The 20,809-nt window shown below is 32.7% G+C and overlaps 3 protein-coding genes and 1 non-coding gene across 7 annotated transcripts; 2 read left to right on the top strand and 2 right to left on the bottom strand.

The window, feature by feature from the left end:
* The first annotated feature begins 364 nt into the window (after positions 1-364).
* Positions 365-1,247, top strand: LOC107631691 (protein MIZU-KUSSEI 1-like). Its single transcript, XM_016335212.3, has one exon. The coding sequence runs from the start codon at positions 403-405 to the stop codon at positions 1,129-1,131; it is 729 nt and encodes a 242-aa protein (XP_016190698.1). The 5' UTR covers positions 365-402; the 3' UTR covers positions 1,132-1,247.
* Positions 1,248-2,916: 1,669 nt separating this feature from the next.
* Positions 2,917-6,726, top strand: LOC107631689 (uncharacterized). 4 transcript variants are annotated; one of them, XM_016335210.3, is made up of 7 exons: positions 2,917-3,311; positions 3,387-3,503; positions 3,570-3,796; positions 3,882-4,093; positions 4,413-4,515; positions 4,591-4,961; positions 5,039-6,726. In XM_016335210.3, the coding sequence occupies exons 1-7, from the start codon at positions 3,158-3,160 to the stop codon at positions 6,666-6,668; spliced, it is 2,814 nt and encodes a 937-aa protein (XP_016190696.1). In that variant the 5' UTR covers positions 2,917-3,157; the 3' UTR covers positions 6,669-6,726. The 4 variants fall into 4 exon arrangements, with proteins under 4 accessions (XP_016190696.1, XP_088365607.1, XP_088365608.1 ...); XM_088509482.1 differs by having other exon boundaries at positions 3,292-3,311; positions 3,570-3,645; XM_088509481.1 differs by having other exon boundaries at positions 3,074-3,311; positions 3,387-3,796.
* A 266-nt stretch (positions 6,727-6,992) lies between these two features.
* TRNAQ-UUG (transfer RNA glutamine (anticodon UUG)) lies at positions 6,993-7,064 on the bottom strand. Its single transcript has one exon. It is a non-coding gene; the product is annotated as a tRNA-Gln (tRNA).
* Positions 7,065-7,628: 564 nt separating this feature from the next.
* LOC107631690 (uncharacterized) lies at positions 7,629-9,051 on the bottom strand. The gene has a single exon (XM_016335211.3). The coding sequence runs from the start codon at positions 8,873-8,875 to the stop codon at positions 7,751-7,753; it is 1,125 nt and encodes a 374-aa protein (XP_016190697.2). The 5' UTR covers positions 8,876-9,051; the 3' UTR covers positions 7,629-7,750.
* Between the last annotated feature and the right edge of the window lie 11,758 nt (positions 9,052-20,809).

A 20,809-nucleotide genomic window follows, 5' to 3' on the forward strand; every position in this document is an offset into this window, starting at 1 on the left:
ATTTATCAGTTAATCTTTAGTGTACATATAATAGGTTTAATAAGATAAATATAACAATTTAATAATAAAAATTCAACAATACTAATTATAAATTATCATGAATATAAAATATATTTTAAAATATAAAATATACATTAAAAATGAGTTAAATTATATATATATATATATATATATATATATATATATAATAGTTAATTTAATAACAGAGATTATTAGGTATATATGACTTTTATAAAAAATATCTATGGATTGAAACTAAACAAAAAGACAAATAATAAAAGATTCTTTGTCGTTTTCATCCAATCATAAAGAGTATTTAAGCATAGGATAGCATAGAGCAGAGGGTGCATCAATAAGATCCAACACAAAAAAGAACAGCAGCATAATATAATTACAGAGAGAATGGACACAATAGCTGTCACCACATCAGTGGATTGCCAGAAACAAGTTCGATCATGGAGTCTGTTACGTTCTCTCATGCACCTAATAATCCCCACATGCACCACTTGCATCATACAAGATAAAGAAGAAGAAGAAGAAGATGAAACAGCACAAAAGAAGGAGTGCATAAAAAACCAGAAGCATTATTATTATTATTCCTCACCATCCAGCACCATCATCACTGCCACTATATTTGGATATAGCAATAATAAGGGTAAGGTTAGCTTGTGCATCGAGAGCAACTCGAATTCAAGAAACCCAATTCTGCTATTAGAACTAGCACTTCCGGCAAGCACGTTAGCGAAGGAGATGAGAAGGGGAAGGCTCAGAATCTTGCTAGAGAGCAAGGTGTCATCGTCATCATCACTATTTTCCACGCCTTTGTGGACAATGTATTGTAATGGAAAGAAGGTGGGGTATGCTGTGAAACGCAAGCCTTCGGAAACCGATCTTCAAGCTCTGCACATGATGGGTTCGGTTGGTGTAGGCACTGGTGTGTTGACAATGAAGGAGTTGATGAATAAAGATGAGAGTGTTAAAGAAGAAGAAGAAGAAGCAGCCAAAGTGACTTACCTTAAAGGTGAGTTTAGAAGGGTGCGTGGATCAAGGGACTGCGAATCTTTCCATTTGATTGATCCAGAAGGAGATGTAGATCAGGAGCTTAGTATTTTCTTTTTCAGGTCAAGGTGAAGGTGATCCATTGCATGATGATGACACACATACATCTTTTTGTGAAAGCTTTTAGAAATGATTTTCCACTTTTGAACTGTATGTGCTAATCAAGGTGTGGTCTACCTCAGCAGTAATTACCATGCGCATGCCTTTGTATATTTACACCAAAAATGTTAGGGTATCAGAAACATACTTTATCCCACACTCTTAAACATTAATAATTAAATAATAATAATAAAATAATTAGTTTTAATGATCGTTAAGTATGCCTTTATCTAGAAACATTCCAAAACTCCTTTTCCCATACTTCTGTCTCTTAGCAAAAAAAAGTCTAGTATGTAAATATGTCAGGTGTTTCGTAATATTATTTTTATTTTTTCAATTCAGGTAGAGTAGAGAATACAATATTTTTCTAAATAATATATTACAGATAATAAATAAAAGAATAGATAACATATACAACAAATCATATCAACAATAAAATTTTATTAAATTAAGAGTGTCATTATAAATTTAAAAATCACAATCTCGGTCTCATATATATATATATATTCTCGACAAAAAGAGAACGTAAATGACGAAGTAATTAGCCAATGAATTATAACTCAAATGGCAATTACTAATTAGACCATAACCAACGTCATGGAATAACGGCAAGGTTACCCTTCGAGCATGAACTCTATAAATATATGAAGTAAAAGGTATAAAACAATTTAAGTATTTTTTTTTTGTTTACTTATTTTTTAAGAAGTGCTACACTACTCTTCATTAATTAAGTGAATTGTAGCTCTTCATTTAAATTTTAGACTTTAAAATTTAGAATTTAAAATTTAAAATTTATTATTTAAAATTTATGATTTAAAGTTGGTGATTTAAATTTTAGAGTTCAATGAGTCATACACTCTTTACTTTTTTTTTTAGTGCATTAGCATTCACCTTTTTCTTTTATCTTAATTTTATTTATAAAAGAATTGAAATAGAAAGTAGAAATATTACTATTGTAATTTTTTTTTATAAAAATCTAAACACAACAAATGCAAAAGTTAAAAAAAAAAACTTAAAAAAGTATCAATATTTTTTTGTTTAACCAAAGACTATATCATTGACCAGTAAGCAAAACAACTGATGATTTTTTTTTTTCAAAATTCAATCCTCTTTTATTTATTTTTGTTAAAAACCTATCAATTGAAGGCTTGACAAACGGCCCAAATAACCTACCCTTCTCTTCTCCAATAAATTTTTCCCATCTACTTAACAATGTATTCTTTTTATTTCAAAATAATTATTACTTTGACTTTTTATATATATTAAGAAACTAGTCTACTTTATAAAATGGATATGGATATCTTAATTTTTTAACAAAAAGAATACTTTTAATTTTAAATTAAATTATATTATATATACACAAAAAATCAGTTATCCAAACTAACATGTGTATTAATAGTCAAATGTATAATAGTTTATTCTTTTTACATTAATTTTAAATCAACCCTTATTATCAACTCTAATTTCATAAAGTCCATGTTGAAAGTTAGAATTCCATTGCATAATTGACCGCTCATAACATTTTCTATAATGAACTAAAAAACAATCTATGTATACCGCTTAGACAAGTATACATGTATGTCCAAGTTTAGAGACAAATTAAACAAGTTTGATTAATGTATATAATATAAATTTTTCTTGGAGGTGGAGGCTATTCAATTTTAAATGTGTTTGATTTTCACAAAAAAAAAATGTATTTGATTTAATTTAGAAGTATGTTGAGAATTTTGAAGTAAGGTGTATGAAATTGCTTTTATTGTTTTATCCAGGTAAGAATGTTAGTTAACAATGGAATTGAATTGATTAATCAAGTAGTCACCTAACTTTCTTTGGTGGCATGGTAGTTAGAAGCATGCAATACGGAATTAGAAGTAGTAAGTGAACAACTAACTCATAAATAAAAGACAAATAAACCTCTGATCTTCCTCTCACTCGAACCATTCAACAAAGATACTCTTTTTTTTTTTTCCATCTCAATGGTTGCTACCCTCCTATTTCAATGTTTTTTATGGGCAGATCCAAAATTTCGTACATGGTACCTGATTCCAACAACATAAACCAAGTTCTTGTACAGAATCCTCCTAGTACTACCACCCACCAATGTTCATTCCCAACTAAGCTTCTACTGTTACTGCGCCGCCTCATCCATTCAAGTAAGCTCCTTAGAAAACAACAACTTTTTAGAATATGATGCTTTTATTAATTATGATGGTTGAGTTGAATTGTAGAGGAAGCTGATGGGGGTTCACAAAGTAAGGAAGAAGAGAGAGTGTGCTCATGGTTATACACTTTGGCTCACTCTCAGAAATACATTGCCTTCGAGTATGTTGCTTCCACCGAAAGAGGCAAGTCAACAATATTTTTCATATTGAATTTGCTCCTAGAAAATGTTTTTAATAAAGTGTTTGCAGGTCTAAGTTTCACTGAAGCAGAGAGGAGGCTAAAGGAAAATGGGCCAAATGTTCCACTTGAGTATTCTTTTCCAAGGTGGTGGCATCTTTTGTGGAATTCTCTTTTCCATCCTTTTAACATGATCCTCATTGTTTTATCTGCAATGTCATTCATTGCTTGTGACGATGCAAATGGATGCATCATGCTTATACTGGTTTTCATTAGTGTTGCCCTTCGTTTCTGTCAGGTATACTTGGCTCTCACCTTCTTTGTTCATCAAGAATGAATATATAAATCATAAATGCATTCACTAAACTAAATGTGACTCTTAGGAATACAGCAGCTCAAAAGCAGCCATGAAACTTTCTGAATTGGTAAGGTGCCCAGTAAAAGTGCAAAGATGCGCTGGTAGAGTTGTGCAGAGAGAGTTAATAGTTCAAGTTGATCACAGGGATATAGTTCCCGGCGACATTGTCATTTTTGAACCTGGTGATCTCTTTCCTGGTGATGTTAGGTTGTTATCTTCAAAGCATCTTGTTGTGAGGTATGCCAACTTCAAAATCTACTACCTTTTGTATATCATAAGAGAAATTCGTGATGCAGCAACTTTTAGTATTTTTGACCATCATTCGACTAACACAAGCACTAAATTGTTTTTGATAAATAAATTTTACTAATTCATATGTACAATCTCTGGAAAACATGGGTGTAAAGTGTAAACTATATTGATTCATGCCTGTAAATATAGGTGCAAATTATTACTGACAAAAAATAATAATATTTACTGGTCATGTAGAATTGCTCGTATCATAATTGCGCGTGAATTAAGCTAACTAAATTTTACATTGTGACGTTTTCAACAGCCAGGCCTCACTAACTGGGGAATCTTGGACAACTGAGAAAACTGCTGATATCAGAGAAGATCAAAGCACTCCTTTATTAGATTTAAAGAACATCTGCTTCATGGTGAATTGAAATGAACCAAAGACTTTATATTTACAAACCAAACCAATACTAAACCAATAGTAAACTCAACTGCAGGGCACGAGCGTGGTTTCAGGTACTGGAACAGGATTGGTTGTATCGACAGGATCCAATACTTATATGAGCACCATGTTTTCAAAAGTTGGGAAGAGGAAGCCACCAGATGACTTTGAAAAGGGTCTCAAGTGGATATTTTACTTGCTTATTTCAGTTATGCTAGTGCTAGTTACAATTATGTTCTTGACAGATTACCTTACATCACTTAATTTGAGCAACAGCATTCTTTTTGCAATCTCAGTTGCATCTGCCCTCAATCCTCAGATGCTTCCCCTCATTGTGAATACATGTCTAGCGAAAGGAGCACTTGCTATGGCTAAAGACAAGTGTATAGTTAAAAGTTTGACCGCTATTCGCGAGATGGGATCCATGTAAGAATGTAGTCACATTATCAACCAAAAAAGAAATATCACTCATTTGTCTTGTACTCACTCTTTATATTTTGCAGGGATATTCTATGTATTGACAAGACAGGCACACTAACAATGAATCGTGCAATTATGGTTAATCATGTTGACAGCAAAGGGATGCCCCAAGAACAAGTTCTACGCTTTGCATTTCTCAATTCTTACTTCAAGATTGAGCAGAAGTATCCATTGGATGATGCAATTCTTGCATACGTATATACAAATGGACTTAAGTTTCAGCCATCCAAGTGGAGAAAGCTAGATGAGATTCCTTTTGACTTCATAAGAAGAAGAGTGTCTGTAATCTTAGAAACAAATGAGAGACAGCCACAGTTCTCTGGCAGGTTCATGGTAACAAAAGGAGCATTGTTAGAAGTCATGAGAGTTTGTTCTTACATTGCGAATTCTGACAAAAAAGAAGGAATCTCGATCTTCTCTTCAGAAGACTATAAGAGAATCTTAAATCTTTCAGAAGAACTAAGCAATGAGGGATTAAGGGTTATAGCAGTAGCTATAAAGAAACTTGGAGAGGAAGCAAGTAATGGAATAAATACAAGTGAGGAGGGAGACATGATATTCCTTGGCCTAATAACATTTTTCGACCCACCAAAGGCGTCGGCGAAAGAAGCACTGCGGCGTTTGGCAGAAAAAGGAGTTGAAGCAAAGGTTTTAACAGGTGATTCACTGTCATTGGCAACAAGGGTATGCACTGAAGTTGGCATAAGAACCAGTGATGTGATAACAGGGCCAGAGATAGAGCAACTTGACCAAGAAAGTTTCCATGAGACGGTTCAACGCGCCACGGTGCTAGCACGCTTGACGCCAACTCAGAAACTGAGAGTGGTACAGTCGTTGCAGACAGTTGGAAAGCATGTGGTTGGATTCTTGGGAGATGGTGTGAATGACTCTCTTGCCCTTGATGCTGCGAATGTTAGCATTTCAGTGGACTCAGGTGTAGCCATAGCCAAAGACATGGCAGATATCATCTTACTTGAGAAGGATCTGAATGTGCTGGTTGCAGGAGTAGAGCACGGTAGACTCACCTTTGGCAACACAATGAAGTATGTGAAGATGTCAGTTATTGCAAACCTGGGAGGCGTGATTTCACTTCTCATAGCAATCTTGTTCCTCAAGTATGAGCCCTTAACCTCTAAACAGCTCCTCACACAGAACTTGCTCTACAGCGTGGGACAAATCGCCATCCCCTGGGACAAAATGGACGGAGAGTATGTCAAGAGTCCTCAGAAATGGTCAGAGAAAGGGTTGCCAATGTTCATATTGTGGAATGGGCCAGTATGCACTCTCTGTGACGTGGCAGCACTCTTGTTCCTTTGGTTCTATTACAATATCGGAGCTGATTTGGATGAGAAGTTCTTCCATTCAGCATGGTTCATTGAGGGCCTCCTCATGCAGACTCTCATCATTCACTTGATCAGAACTGACAAAATTCCTTTCATACAGGACATTGCTTCTTCGCCTGTCATGTGCTCCACACTTGTCATATCTGCAATTGGAATTGCACTTCCGTTCACACCTATTGGGAGAATAATGGAATTCACGCTTCTACCCTTCTCCTATTTCGGATTTTTGCTCATTCTTTTTCTTGGATACTTTGTACTTGGCCAGCTCGTTAAGAGACTTTACATATTGCTTTATAAGAGATGGCTTTGAATAATATTAACATTTCAACCAAGTTGAGAATATCTATACACTTAGCATTCCACATACATTCTTGCACTTGTACCCTGCTACTGCTACTTATACATCCCTATATAGGTCTAGATTAAAAGTTAAAAACCAAGGTAAAAGCTAACAAGCTCTGGAATTTTAAATTTTTTAGTTAGGTATTACTTCTCTATTGTAAAATCAAAACAAAATCTTTTTCTTTTCTTTATCACCGGGATTCAAAAGAGCATGAAGCATGAGTGCATGACAGCTAGCAAAATTTTAAAAACTCATGACAATATGACATAGTCAAACAAATATATAAAATGAAGGTCCTACCGGGAGTCGAACCCAGGTCGCTGGATTCAAAGTCCAGAGTGCTAACCACTACACCATAGAACCAGATGTGTTAAACTGCCTTCGAAATTATTTTCATAATAATTAAAATAAAATGAACAAGATTTTCTTAGTTAATATCTTATAATTTTTCTTCGTATAATTTGATGCATTAGAAATGACTAAAAGAAGGTGTTGGTGTCAGTGATCTGGGGAATATGTGGTTGAAAGTGACCTTGTTTTTCACTTTTTCGAGTCAACTTAATTTAAACGGTATCAGATTACTTTTTACTTGTAAATTAAAGTTACTTATACGAGTATACATGGAGGTTATACTTTATATAAAAAAGAGATTCAATGATCAAGTAACAAGGAAAAAAAGTATCGTTCAGAACAGTTATATTTCTGTTTTATCAAAATATATTGAAAACAGAGATAACCCACATGTGTTTCTGGGCCAATTCAGATGTCTGGATTGAACTCCCAGCTGATGCAATTTAAACAATAATCTACCTTTTCTTAACTTTTCTTGTTAATAGGAAAAAGAAAAAAGAAAAAGGAATCCACCAGCACAAAAAAAAAAAAAAAAAAAAAAAAAAAAAAAAAAAAAGAGGAAAAAGAAGGATCTGGGCACAAACACTAAAATTTGTGTGTATAATTGTATTGAAACATAGACACATATATATGTAGAGAGAACATAAGTGGTTTGGATGAACTCTGATACCCTAATTCTAACTATTGCTGAGGAGATTCTACAAAGGGAGAGTTGAACTGTGGCTCCTAGAGTGTGTAGAAGTGGAGCATTTCCTGTTATGTGAAAAAGGGCTTCTAGGCCTCTTCTGAAATGCTATTGAAGCCAGTTTGTATATTCTTGAACTTGGATTGGTGATTTTGTCATCTTGATCATCAGAATTCAAATCACGAAACATGGATGATGAATCCATGGAAACCGACCTCCTCATTGGTTGTGTAATCGAAGCATCTCTGTGCCTATTCATCTTTTCTAGGGTTTCTCCATCTTCACCCCCATCATCCTCATCTCCAATATTCCTCACTGAACTACTCTCACCATTTTCTTGATTCTCACCAGAACCATTTGAATCAGCCTCGGGAACTATCACATCCGTACTAATAGCAGTTGCGGCACCGGAATCATGAAGAACGGGTGCGCGGCAGAGAGGGCAATTCTTGTGCGATCTAAGCCACGTGTCAATGCAAGGGATGTGAAAGGCGTGACTGCACTTTGGTAACAGCCTGAGAGAGTCGTTTTCTTGGAACTCAGCGAGGCAAACAGAGCAATCTGAACCATCAATTAGCCTCTCGCCTTTTCTGTAAACAAACACTGTGATGGAATCTATAACCGATTGCTGCAGCCCCACCGTGCGGATGAACCATATAGGGTGATCAACCAAGGCTCCCTCATCATCATCGAAATCCGAACCTGAAACAGCAGAATCTCCATTAACATGGAACAGTATGGGCGTGTTTCCTCCCGTGCGGTTATGCCTCCAGGAACAACAGATCCTTCGGATCAAGGAGACGGCACATAGAAGCATCGCGATTCCAACGGTGCCGGCCATGATAATCATGCCAAGTTGAAGAAGATGCACGTGAAACCCTTCATCACGGATAGGGATTAAAGGGAAAGGGAACTTTGGCGGGATGGGGATAGGGAGTGACAGTGATGATTGAAGAGGGGAAGGAGAAGGTGCTGGGCCTGGGCCTGGGCCTGGGCTAGGGCTAGGGCTATGTGATACTGTGTTCATAATCATATGCTCACTCTGATGTTGCAGTTGCAGTAGCACTAGTTTTCTGGGAAGAAAACCCATGAGCGGCGAAACAGAGGATAACGTTTGAGGCATAAAGTGTGGCTTCATTAGCTGACCAACATAATTGGAATTTAGCGGCTTTCCTTTTTGGCGAATTGGATGACTATTAACATTTAGTTATCTTTTTGCGTAAAAACATCTATCTTTACAAATACACAACACAGCTTCATCTCCTTCTTCGTCCAAAGTCAACAGGGCGTTTACGCGTTTAACTTTAAATCATGGTGGGCAGTTAAGAGATTCCTATCCTATCCTATCATATCATTAGTGTTTGTGATTGTGATTGTGATTGTAATTGTGATTGTGATTCTATTTTGCTACTGGAGTGACTAACTCTATTAAGTAGTAACTGCTATTGCCTTATTGGACACTCCACAACTCTTTACTTACCATAGTGTGTTTGACTAGTTGACCCACCAACACACAACATGCTTTAAAATATATCACTAGTGTGGTGATTACCCAGTATTATATGTATGTTTACATTTCATTTGATTTATTAAAGGAAACTGTATTTATTTCTTTTGTATATTTTTTTTTATGATATCAAAAATACATTTTTTTATTAATTACTTTTAATATTAAAAATAAAAGATATATAAAATAATATATACATAAGTTATGCACACGTATATATATGTATATAGGTTCCGTCTATATATGGTTATGCTTTGACAACCAATTATATTATAATTTAAATTCTCTAAAGTAAAAAAAAAATAATAAAATAAAAGATTAATTATTATTAATTTTATAATTTTTTTGAAATATATATTTTGTTATATTAATTTTAAAGTGATTATTTTTTTATTTTATTATTTTACTAATTTTATTAATTTTTCTATTTACCTATTTTTATTAATTTTTTTACTTTAAAAAAATTTAATCCATTATATTAAGTCACCTCAGGTCTTAGCATTTGACTATGAAGTATGAACACTTCGCTGAGTTATCGTGTCCGCGTGTCAGACACATTTTGGACACGACACTCACCGACACGCGTATCTGCTGTGTCCAACCGTGTCTTAATAAAAAATAAAAAATTATTTTTCGGACACGGCTGGACACACCTAAATACCATCACGTGTCTGCGTGTCTAGTCTTATTCTTAACATATATTCTTAAAATAAATTCAGATATAGTATATATTATTATTTATTAAAACAAAAAATATTTTAAATACTTGATATAATTAAAATAAGACACTAAAAATAATTAAAAATTTTATTTTATATTTTAATATCAATAAAATATCAAAATATCATTACAATTTATCTAAAAAATACTTTATATTTTATATATATGCGTTTCCCCGTGTCATGTAAGATTTTAAAATTCGCGTGTCGGCGTGTCCCGTGTCGTGTCATGTCTCGTGTCCGTGTCAGTGTCCGTGCATCATAGGTATTTGACCATTATTAAATAGAAGTAGGACGAATCGGATAATATCTGCATATTTGCGGTAATTATCTGCATCCCAATCTAAATTTTGCGAATATTATTCGATCTGCAGAGCCATCGGATCAGATCTGATCCGCACTATGGTAGGATCAGATTGCGAATTTGGTCGTGATATCCGCGGATTCACATCATAGTTTAAGAAAGTAAATCCTAATGTGATATGCATTTTAGTGTGTTCTTTTATGATATCTTGTTTTTAATTTTTTATGTTGTACTTTAACTTAGAATAATTAAACTTAGACCTTGTGTTATTTTTTTATTTTTATTATTCAATAGAATTTTTATTGATAATATTTTAAGAGTAAATAGGCTTAAATATGTAAAAAAAAAAAAAAAAAAAAAAAAAAAAAAAAGACAGATTTTCTGGACATTTTTTGTAAAAACAGCCAAACAAAATCTTAAAACAGTATTTTTGAATTATGCGGATCTACCTGATATCCGATCCGATCCGCAAGTATGCGGATCGGATCGGATTTGACCTGAAAAATGTGGATATCGTATCCGATCCAATTAGTGTAGTGCGGATCGGATAGAATTATAGGCTATATCAAATCCGATCCGTATGCAGTCCTAAACAGAAGATATCAGATCTTAAAAAGTATAAATAAATTTCGTTTACTGTAATAAAAATAATTTTCTTTTTGAATATTTAAAATTTTAAATTCTCTTTAATATATATTATTTATTAATAATTTAGGATAATATATTTTTGATTGAGTTTTAGAGTGATACGTAGTTCACATATAATTAACCCAAAAATATTTAAAAAATTTAAATTACAAAACTGATCTTAAAAATTAAATCAGAAAATAGGATATTATCTTCTCCAAATATCAAAATAAAAAAATAAAAAAATATTAATTTTTTCACTCCCGATTATCTTAAATTTACACCGTTCTTCTTTTTCACAAATACCAAATACAGTTATTCGAAAAGCAACCTTTTGTTATAATATAGATGTCTACTCAACATCTATTTAGCATGGCTTGTCTCTCCAATCAAATATTTTTGGACGGTATAAATATTGAATGGAAAATGGTGCAAATTTTTCAAGATTTGAAAAAATTAATATTGCACTTGTATAAATAGAGATCTAGGCAAAGGCAATGTGACACACTACAAAATATAAAAATACTCTTCTTTCTTTGTCTTTATGTACGTTTGCAATATATATATATATATATATATATGAATCATTTCTATTAAATTGGGATCTTAATATTGGTGATATTAATACTAGAGTCTTATATCTACACTTTTTTTATTTTATATTTATTTTCTCTTTATTATTTATTTATTTCACAATATGTTATCAATACGAGACTCTGATCAAAATTTAGAAAGACTCAGGTAATAAATTTTTATTATGTCAAAACTCAGCCATCTTAAATTTAATGTTCTTGATATATTTAAAAACAACTACTTATCATGGATACTAGATGTCGAAATTCATATTGATTCAATGGATCTTGGAAATACCATTAAGTCTTAAAATAATGTATCCCAAAAGGATAAAGTCAAGGCTATGATCTTCCTTCGTTGTCACCTTGACGAAAGATTGAAAAATGAATATCTCACGTTAAAAGATCCTGCAGATCTGTGGAAAAACCTTGAAGAAAGGTATAATCATAAAAAAATAGTGATATTTCCTCAAACTCGATATGAGTGGACGCACTTACGTCTACAGGATTTTAAATCCATAAATGAATACAATTCAACAATGTTCTGAATTACCTCACGAATGAAATTATGTGGAGAAAAGATAACTAATAATGATATGTTATAGAAAATTTTCTCGACCTTCCATGCCTCGAATGTGCTCTTGCAGCAGAAGTATCGAGAAAAAGAATTTAAAAAATATTCTGAACTAATTTCTTACCTTCTTGTTGCTGAACGCAACAATGAGTTGCTTTTAAGAAATCATGAAGCGCGTCCAGCTGGCACCGCCTCATTTCCTGAAACAAATGCGGTAAATCATTACCCCAAAAGAGGTAAATGACAAAATTTTGGTAACAAGAAAAATCATGGTAGAAAGAAAAATGATGTTCACAAGAAATGATCTCACCAGAAACGGGATAAAGAAAGAAATAATGGACAAAATAAATTAACAGAGGATAAATATTTCCGTTGTGGTGGAAAGGGTCATTAGTCGTGTACCTGTCATACTCCGAGGCACCTAGTTGATCTTTATCAAGCATCCTTGAAAAAGGACGACAAAGGAAAGGAGATGAATTTGTTTCAAAGAATGTTGCTGAAAATTACACCACTCATTATGAAGTATCTGATTTCTTTGAGAATCCTGAAGGAAATATTGGCCATTTGATTAATGATAGAAAAGTTTAATATCTGGGTTTATTAAAGTACTCATGTAAATAAATAATATAAAAAAAAATTCTTATTAAGTTTTATTCCTAATGTATTTAAATTTCAAGTATAATGTATATAAATAATGTTTAATAAAATATTAATCTCTATGTTTAAGAATTTTAAAATTATTAAATGTGTCAAATTTTAAAATAATAATAATAGTAGTGACAATAAAATTTTAGTATATGACACTATTTTTATGTACAGTGTTTCTTAGAAAAATAATTTCAACCAGGAATACAATTTTACTGAGCATGTACTGCTACTCATTTTATTATTATTATTTGTCTTTGAAAAAAATGACAAGGATATATAATGAAGATGTTTGCTTTGCGGATAGTGCAAGTTTGCACACCATTTTTAAAAATAATATATATTTTACTCATCTTGTGCCAAAAGAAGAATATGTTAATACTATTATTGGCTCAGACAATGTGATAGAAGGCTCCGAAAGAGCTATAATTTTGTTGCTTGGAGGAACAAAATTTATAATAAACAATGCGCTACCAAGTCTCTAAGAAACTTTTTGTGTTTTAAAAATATTCGCCGAAATGGATATCATATTGAAACAATGAAGGAGGAAAATCATGAGTACTTATGTATCACAATTCATAATTAAAAAAATATTATATTAGAAAAGTTACACTCACTTTCATCTGGGTTATATTATACTAAAATTAGTGTAATCGAATCACATGCCATTGTAAACCAGAAATTTACTAGTCCAAATGAATTCATAACTTGGCATGATAGATTGGGTCATTCGGAAACAACCATGATGCGAAGAATTATCGAAAACTCCCATGGACATTCAATAAAGAACCAGAAAATTCTTAAATCTAGTGAATTTTGTTGTGCTACATGTTCTCAAGGAAAGCTAATTTTAAGGTCATCACCAGTAAAGATTGGATTTGAGTCCCCTAAATTCTTAGAAAGGATTCAAGGCGATATACGTGGACCTATTCATCCACCATATGGATCTTTTAGATATTTTATGATACTAATAGACGCATCTTCGATATGGTCACATGTGTGCTTATTGTCTTCTCGCAACCTAGCGTTTGCGAGATTACTTGCTCAAATTATTCGATTAAAAGCACAGTTTTCAGAAAATCCAATCAAAGCAATTCGTCTTGATAATGTTGGTGAATTTACTTCCCAAGACTTTGATGCTTATTGTATGGCTAAAGGAATAAGCGTTGAACATCTAGTAGCTCATGTTCACACACAAAATGAGTTAGCAGAATCACTTATTAAACGCCTCTATTAATTAGGGTCTTGATAATTGCAAGACCTTTGCTTATGAGAACAAATCTCTCAACCTCAGCTTGGGGGCATGCTATTTTACATGCCGCAACACTTATTCATTTGAGGCCAACAAGTTACCATAAGTTCTCTCTTATGCAATTAGCTTTTGGCCAACAGTCAAATATTTTCCATTTAAGAATATTCGAGTGTGCAATATATGCTCCCATTGTACCATTTTTTCGCTCCAAAATTGGACCCCAAAAAAATTAGGGATATATGTTGGATATGATTCTCCCTCTATAGTAAGGTATCTTGAGATACAAACTGGAGATATATTTAAAGCCCGATTTGCAGATTGTCATTTTGATGAATCAAATTTTCCAACATTAGGGGGAAAGAATAAGCTTCTTGAAAAGGAACTTAATTGAAATGCATCATCTTTAATGCATTTAGATCCTCAATCAAGACAATGTGAACTAGAAGTTCAAAAGATTATACATTTGCAAAGAATAGGAAATGAATTGCCTGATACATTTTCTAATACAAAGAGGATAATTAAATCTTATATACCAGCTAAAAATGCCCCAATTCGAATTGATGTACCAGTTGGACAAGTAGCCACTGAAATAAATTCACGCCAGAAGAGTGGTAGACTTGTCGGTTCCAAAGACAAAAATTCTCGAAAAAGAAAAGAGGTAAATACTATTCCTGTTGAAAAAGCTAAAGACATAGTAAAGTCACCTTCATTGTCTAAAATTTTGATATAGTTTTGACGCCAGAAAACGTTTAGGTACCTGAAAATTATGAAAATGACGAGATCTCAATAAATTATGTTTTTACAGGAGAAAAATGGGACCGAAATAAGACAATTGTCAATGAAATATTTGCATATAATGTGGCATTAAATATCATGCATGAAAGTAAAGATCTTAAGTCAAGAACAGTCGAAGAATATCGAAAAAGAATGATTGGCCAAAATGGGAAGAAGTTATCAATGTTGAGTTAGACTCACTTGCAAAACGTGAAGTCTTTAGACCTGTAGTCCGTACACCAAAAGATGTAAAACCTGTTGGATATAGATTGATATTTGTGAGAAAACGAAATAAGAAAAATGAAGTTGTACGCTACAAAGCTCGATTTGTGGCACAAGGTTTTTCACAAAGACCCGATATAGATTATGAAGAAATATATTGTCCTGTAGTGGATGTAATAACATTGTATTATTTGGTTAGTTTATCCGATATCATAAACTACATATGCATTTAATAGATGTGGTAACAACCTACTTATACGGATCATTGGATCGTGATATCTATATGAAAGTTCCTGAAGGACTAAAGACATCTAAACCATCCAATGAATATTCGCAGGGATTATATTCAGTCAAATTACAAAAATCTTTATATGGTCTAAAGCAATCTAAACAAATGTGGTATAACCGTCTTACTAAGTATCTAGCCAAAAACAGATTTAAGAATGATGATATCTTCCCATGTGTTTTCATAAAGAAATCTGCATCTGAATTCATTATAATTGCTGTATACGTTGATGATTTAAATATCATTGGAACCCCTGAAGAGATTCCAACAATTATAAAAGCTCTAAAAGAAGAGTTTGAGATGAAAGATCTTGGAAAGATTAAATTTTGTCTTGGCCTGCAAATCGAGCATATAAAAAATGGTATCTTTATTCATCAAACAACATACACAGAAAAGATCTTGAAGAGATTTTATATGGATAAGTTACATCCATTAAGTACCCCAATGATCAATTCCGTCCTAAAGAAGAAAATGAAGATATCATTGGTCCTGAAGTACCATATCTTAGTGCCATTGGAGCGCTAATGTATCTTGCTAATAATACACGACCCAATATATTATTTACTGTGAATTTTTTAGCATGGTATACTTTCTCTCCAATCAGAAGACACTGGAATGTAATCAAACAAATCTTTCGATATTTTCATAGAACGATTGATGTGGGATTGTTTTATCTATATAGATCCAAGTCACAACTAGTTGGTTATGCAGATGCAGGATATTTGTCTGACTTACACAAAGAAAAATCTCAAACAGGATAACCTGTTCACATATGGTGGTACAGTTATATCATGGAGGTCCACGAAACAGACAATTGCAGCAACATTCTCTAATCATGCAGAAATACTAGTGATACATAAAGCTAGTTGCGAGTGTTTTTTGCTCAAGAATTTAATCCAATATATTCTGTTTGAAGATAATACAGCATGCATTGCTCAAATTAAGGGTGGATACACCAAAAGTGATAGAACAAAGTATATTTCTCCTAAATTCTTCTTCACTCATGACTTTCAAAATCAAGAAACAATTGATGTTCAACAGATCCTCTCTGGCAGATTTATTTACAAAGTCATTTCTAAAATCCTCCTTTGAAAAATTGGTACATCGGATTGAGATGCGTCAATTCCAATACATTAAATAATGTCGACAAGAGGGTGAGGTTATACTTTTTTTTTTGGTCAGGTTTTTGTCTCTAATAGTTTTTTTTTTTTACAATGTTTTTAATGGGGCAGTACTCATTACAAAGGATATTGTACTCTTTTTTCTTTACTAAAATTATTTTTTTCATTGAATTTTTTTAGTAAAATTGTAACGAGGCATATTCCTAATAGACCTCCAAAAGGAATTGTTACAATATAGATGTCTACTAAGCATCCACTCAGCATAGCTTGTTTCTCCGATCAAATGCTTTTGGATGGTATAAACATTGAATGGAAGACTAAGCAAGTTTTTCAAGATTTGAAAAAGTTAATATTGCACTTGTATAAATAGAAGTCTAGGTTGAGGCAATGTGACACACTATAAAATATAAAAATACTCTTCTTTCTTTGTCTCTATGCACATTGCTATATATATATATAAATATATATGAATCATTATTTCTATTATATTAAGATATTAATATTAGTGAATATCAACATTAAAATCTTATATCTATACTTTTTTATTTTATATTTTTTTTTATTATTTATTTATTTCACAACACTTTTGAGTTTTGACTAATTTTAACATTGACACCAACAAACAAATATGAGCAAAACATGAAAGATTAATGATATTGTTGTAGTTGGTAATATAGCGTTTCCAATCTAATTACGAACACCATTATTAACTAATAAACCGCAATAACTTATCGATCAAATTCAAAACAATGACTATGCTCCACCACAAGTCCACAAAAATATTAAATTTTGTCTTACACCACAGTAAGTATATATACATAATACATGCATTTAAATTTTTTATATTTTATTCATTAACTTATATCCCGTCATCCCACTCATTTCATTCATTCAATGCCAAAAAACATTTACACTCTTTGTAAGCAAACATTGCCAACTTGCATTCGGAAAAATCGACATTTTGGTAGTTCTTATTTTAGAAAGAAATAGAAATTATTCATTAACTTGTACCCCCTCGTCACATTAGATCACCGCCTCATTCAACGTCAGAAAACGTTTACACTCCTTGCAAGCAAATAGTGCTAACTTGCATTTGGGGAAAACAACACTCTGGTAGTTCATATTTTAAAAAGAAATAGAAATTATTCATTAACTTGTATCCTCTCATCACACTAGACCACGGCCTCATTCAACATTAGAAAACGTTTACACTCCTTAGTCCTTACAAGCAAACAGTGTCAACTTGTATTCGGGAAAAATGACATTTTGGTAGTTCTTATTTTGGAAAGAAATAACAAATTATTCATTAACTTGTATCCCCTCATCACACTAGACCACCGCTTCATTCAACCTCACAAAACGTTTACACTCCTTGCAAGCAAACAGTGCCAACTTGCATTCAAACAAAATGATATTTTGATAGTTCTTATTTTCTAAAGAAATAAAAATTATTCATTAACTTGTATCCCCTCATCACGCTAGACCACCGCCTCATTCAATGCCAAAAAACATTTACACTCCTTGCAAGTAAATAGTGCCAACTTACATTCGAGCAAAACGATATTTTGGTAGTTCTTATTTTCTAAAGAAATAAAAATTTAGCTACAAATTTGCAAAATGACAATGTTCAAATAAATAGCCAAATAAATTTATACATATATCCGTAATTTTTAACACATGTTACTTTTGGATTTGAAGGTTAATATTTAATCATCTTTAGCTATATTTTTTTTGGCCAACGGAGTTGTGCCTATATATCGGAAATATTTAGTAACCAAAGAAAATTAATCAAAAACAACCATAACTTGCTTTATTTAGCATTCATTAATTGTTGCGACAATTAATGAATGCTAAATAAGGCAAGTTCTTGCTGGTTTTTTTTGTCTCTCTAGGTAACTATTCCAATAAAGATGTCAAAAACATATTTTTATGATGATCTTTGTTTTTAAAATGTATGATTTATTCGTTTAATCACACTTTAAATAAAAGTAACACTTTTATAACATATAAAAATTAAGTCCTATAATTTATTATTCAATAGTCAAACAATTATAAAATCTTATATATATATATTAAAGTCTACCGCTTACCAACTATTTCAGAGATGTTCAAGTTTTCCTTATACATGTGTAACAATAGGGGCCATGCATCACTTTATCAGATTAGCAAGCATTACATTTTATCTGCAAGGATAAATGGCAGATTTTCAATCTTTTTTCTTTGAAACAAATTTCACCAGGAATTGATTAATGTATCATATCATGATTATACTAAGGTAAAAGATCGTATAAAATTGATAGTGGAGAATCTTTAAATGATTTACAGATTTGACTAAATTATTGTTTAACAATTTACAATTATTAATACTAATTACTAACCCAAAGTAATAAATTTGGAAGATGCAATTTACCCAAAAAATTAAGGCACTGACTTGAGACATACCATGTATCACACCATCACAGCATCAAGAACTGAGCGCTATTTCATTAATTATCCCCTTCATAATAATATCATTTAATTACGTAGCAAATTTTGAAATGCTTAATTTCCAATGATCTCTCGAGTTGTTTGCATTAGCCTCACTCTATGAACTCCCAAAAATCTCGTAATATCTGTAACAAAGAAGCATATTTCTCAATTATTTCAAATATTCTAGATAAGATGGTCAGAAGTCGATGCCGGATAAGAAGGAATCTTACAACTGCTATTGGAATCTTTTCATTTGAAAGAAACACAAGCAACAAACAACATTATCTACTTACCTGTGCTCCAATACCACCATATATATTCACGAGAATCAGGAGGGAGTGCTGTAGTAATTCCTTTGCCACGTCATAAGTAGGTAGCTTGTGGCCGAAGGCAATGCTTTTACCTAGTTCATGTCCTCCGACACCCCTGCCTTCTGTTTCATTGCAAGCTCTAAGTTGTTCCCACAGTTACATCAACAAACCACACATTCCCTGTTTGTTTCTTTATTAACTTGGTATCATGATTTGAAAAACCATATTCGAGTTTTTCTGCATTGTCTTTGTGTGTCATCATCAATGGGAGATTTAACCCAATTGAAGCAAGTGGAGAGTGGAGACGCGCTATGTACAAAGAATGTATGTCTGGTGAAGGATCAACACAAGTTTGGATATGAAGACTCAACACCAGAGAGCGACACCACCAACAGAGGCTATGCTATTTTGGCAGTGACATTGCACAAACTGCAAAGGAATGTCGAGTTTTGTATATATATATATTGCCATATTTTTTACACAATATGAAACATTCTCCACTAGCATCATTATGCATATATTTAATGTCTGCCATCATATGATATAATTCATGATTAAGCTATATGCTTCTATTTGCCTTTGTCACAAATACAACTCAGTATCAAGGTTCATCCCTCTTCCTATAGTAGCTGTATATTCAAACATAGAATGTGTAACATTTCCCCGCATATGACTTACAAGTTATAATAGAGCACAGTTAGTGGGAATGACACAAAGTCTTGGTCTTATTGATCACTGATTAGCCATGATATGAGATCTAGACGTGTGGCAGTAGCATGGCATTGTGTTAGTGGTAATCATTGGTTACCTAAGCAAACCTGCTTCATCCAAATGGAACAGTTTTATTAAGCAGATGTTCTGTACTTTTGTGTGTTGGGGGGAAAAAAAAGTACCAAGTAGACATAGTAGTGGAAAAGGAGGTCATCGTCAAGATTCTGTTGCCCCTATAACTTTTTGTTATATTCTTTGGATAGCACTCACGAATTAGAAAAGGAAAGAACAAAAGAGAAAGCTGCCTACCACTAGGGGTTATGCGCTGTCAGACGAAACCTTTCACCTAATCAAATCCCTTTTTCCTTTTTCATTTTTAATTTTCCACTCTGTTAACTTTTCTTTTCTTGCTTCTTGTTTTTCTCTCTTTGTTTCTTACTTGTGTATATTTGTTGGATTCTATAGCACAAGCAAAGCAACTCAATTCTTAGGCCCCTACTAGCTACCAAAACAAAAATCCATCTCTTTCTTACTTTCTACAGCCATTGCTACTAATTACAACAGTTTCTGTGAAAGCCATGTGATTGTCTCATTCTCTCATTTTATTTTATTTTAATTTTGGTTTAGTTTTCATGGAATCAGCTATTGGTCACTCATGTAGTTATTAAGTTAGACTTCCGACATTACACTCTTTAAGTATAGTCCTTGTTTGTATTAACGCGAGATGCTTGTGTATCAAATTGTCCTTAGCTTTAATTAATTAGCTCCACTTGTAAAATTTATATTCATGCATTTGACAACTCAGAGTTGTTCTCTTCTGATCTTTTAAATAGTTGCACTCCGGGTTAAACTCATGCTGTCTTCTCAGTTTGGTTGGTAGACAAAATTTTTTGCACGAGTTTTCTTACCAATTTGTACCAATTTGAATGGCTGTGGCCTGTGGGGTCCAACAAGTTAGATGTCTTCCTCACATAACAA

The sequence above is a fragment of the Arachis ipaensis genome, chromosome B3 (genome assembly GCF_059453495.1).
Source record: "Arachis ipaensis isolate K30076 ecotype BB chromosome B3, ASM5945349v1, whole genome shotgun sequence".
Lineage (NCBI taxonomy): Eukaryota > Viridiplantae > Streptophyta > Magnoliopsida > Fabales > Fabaceae > Arachis > Arachis ipaensis.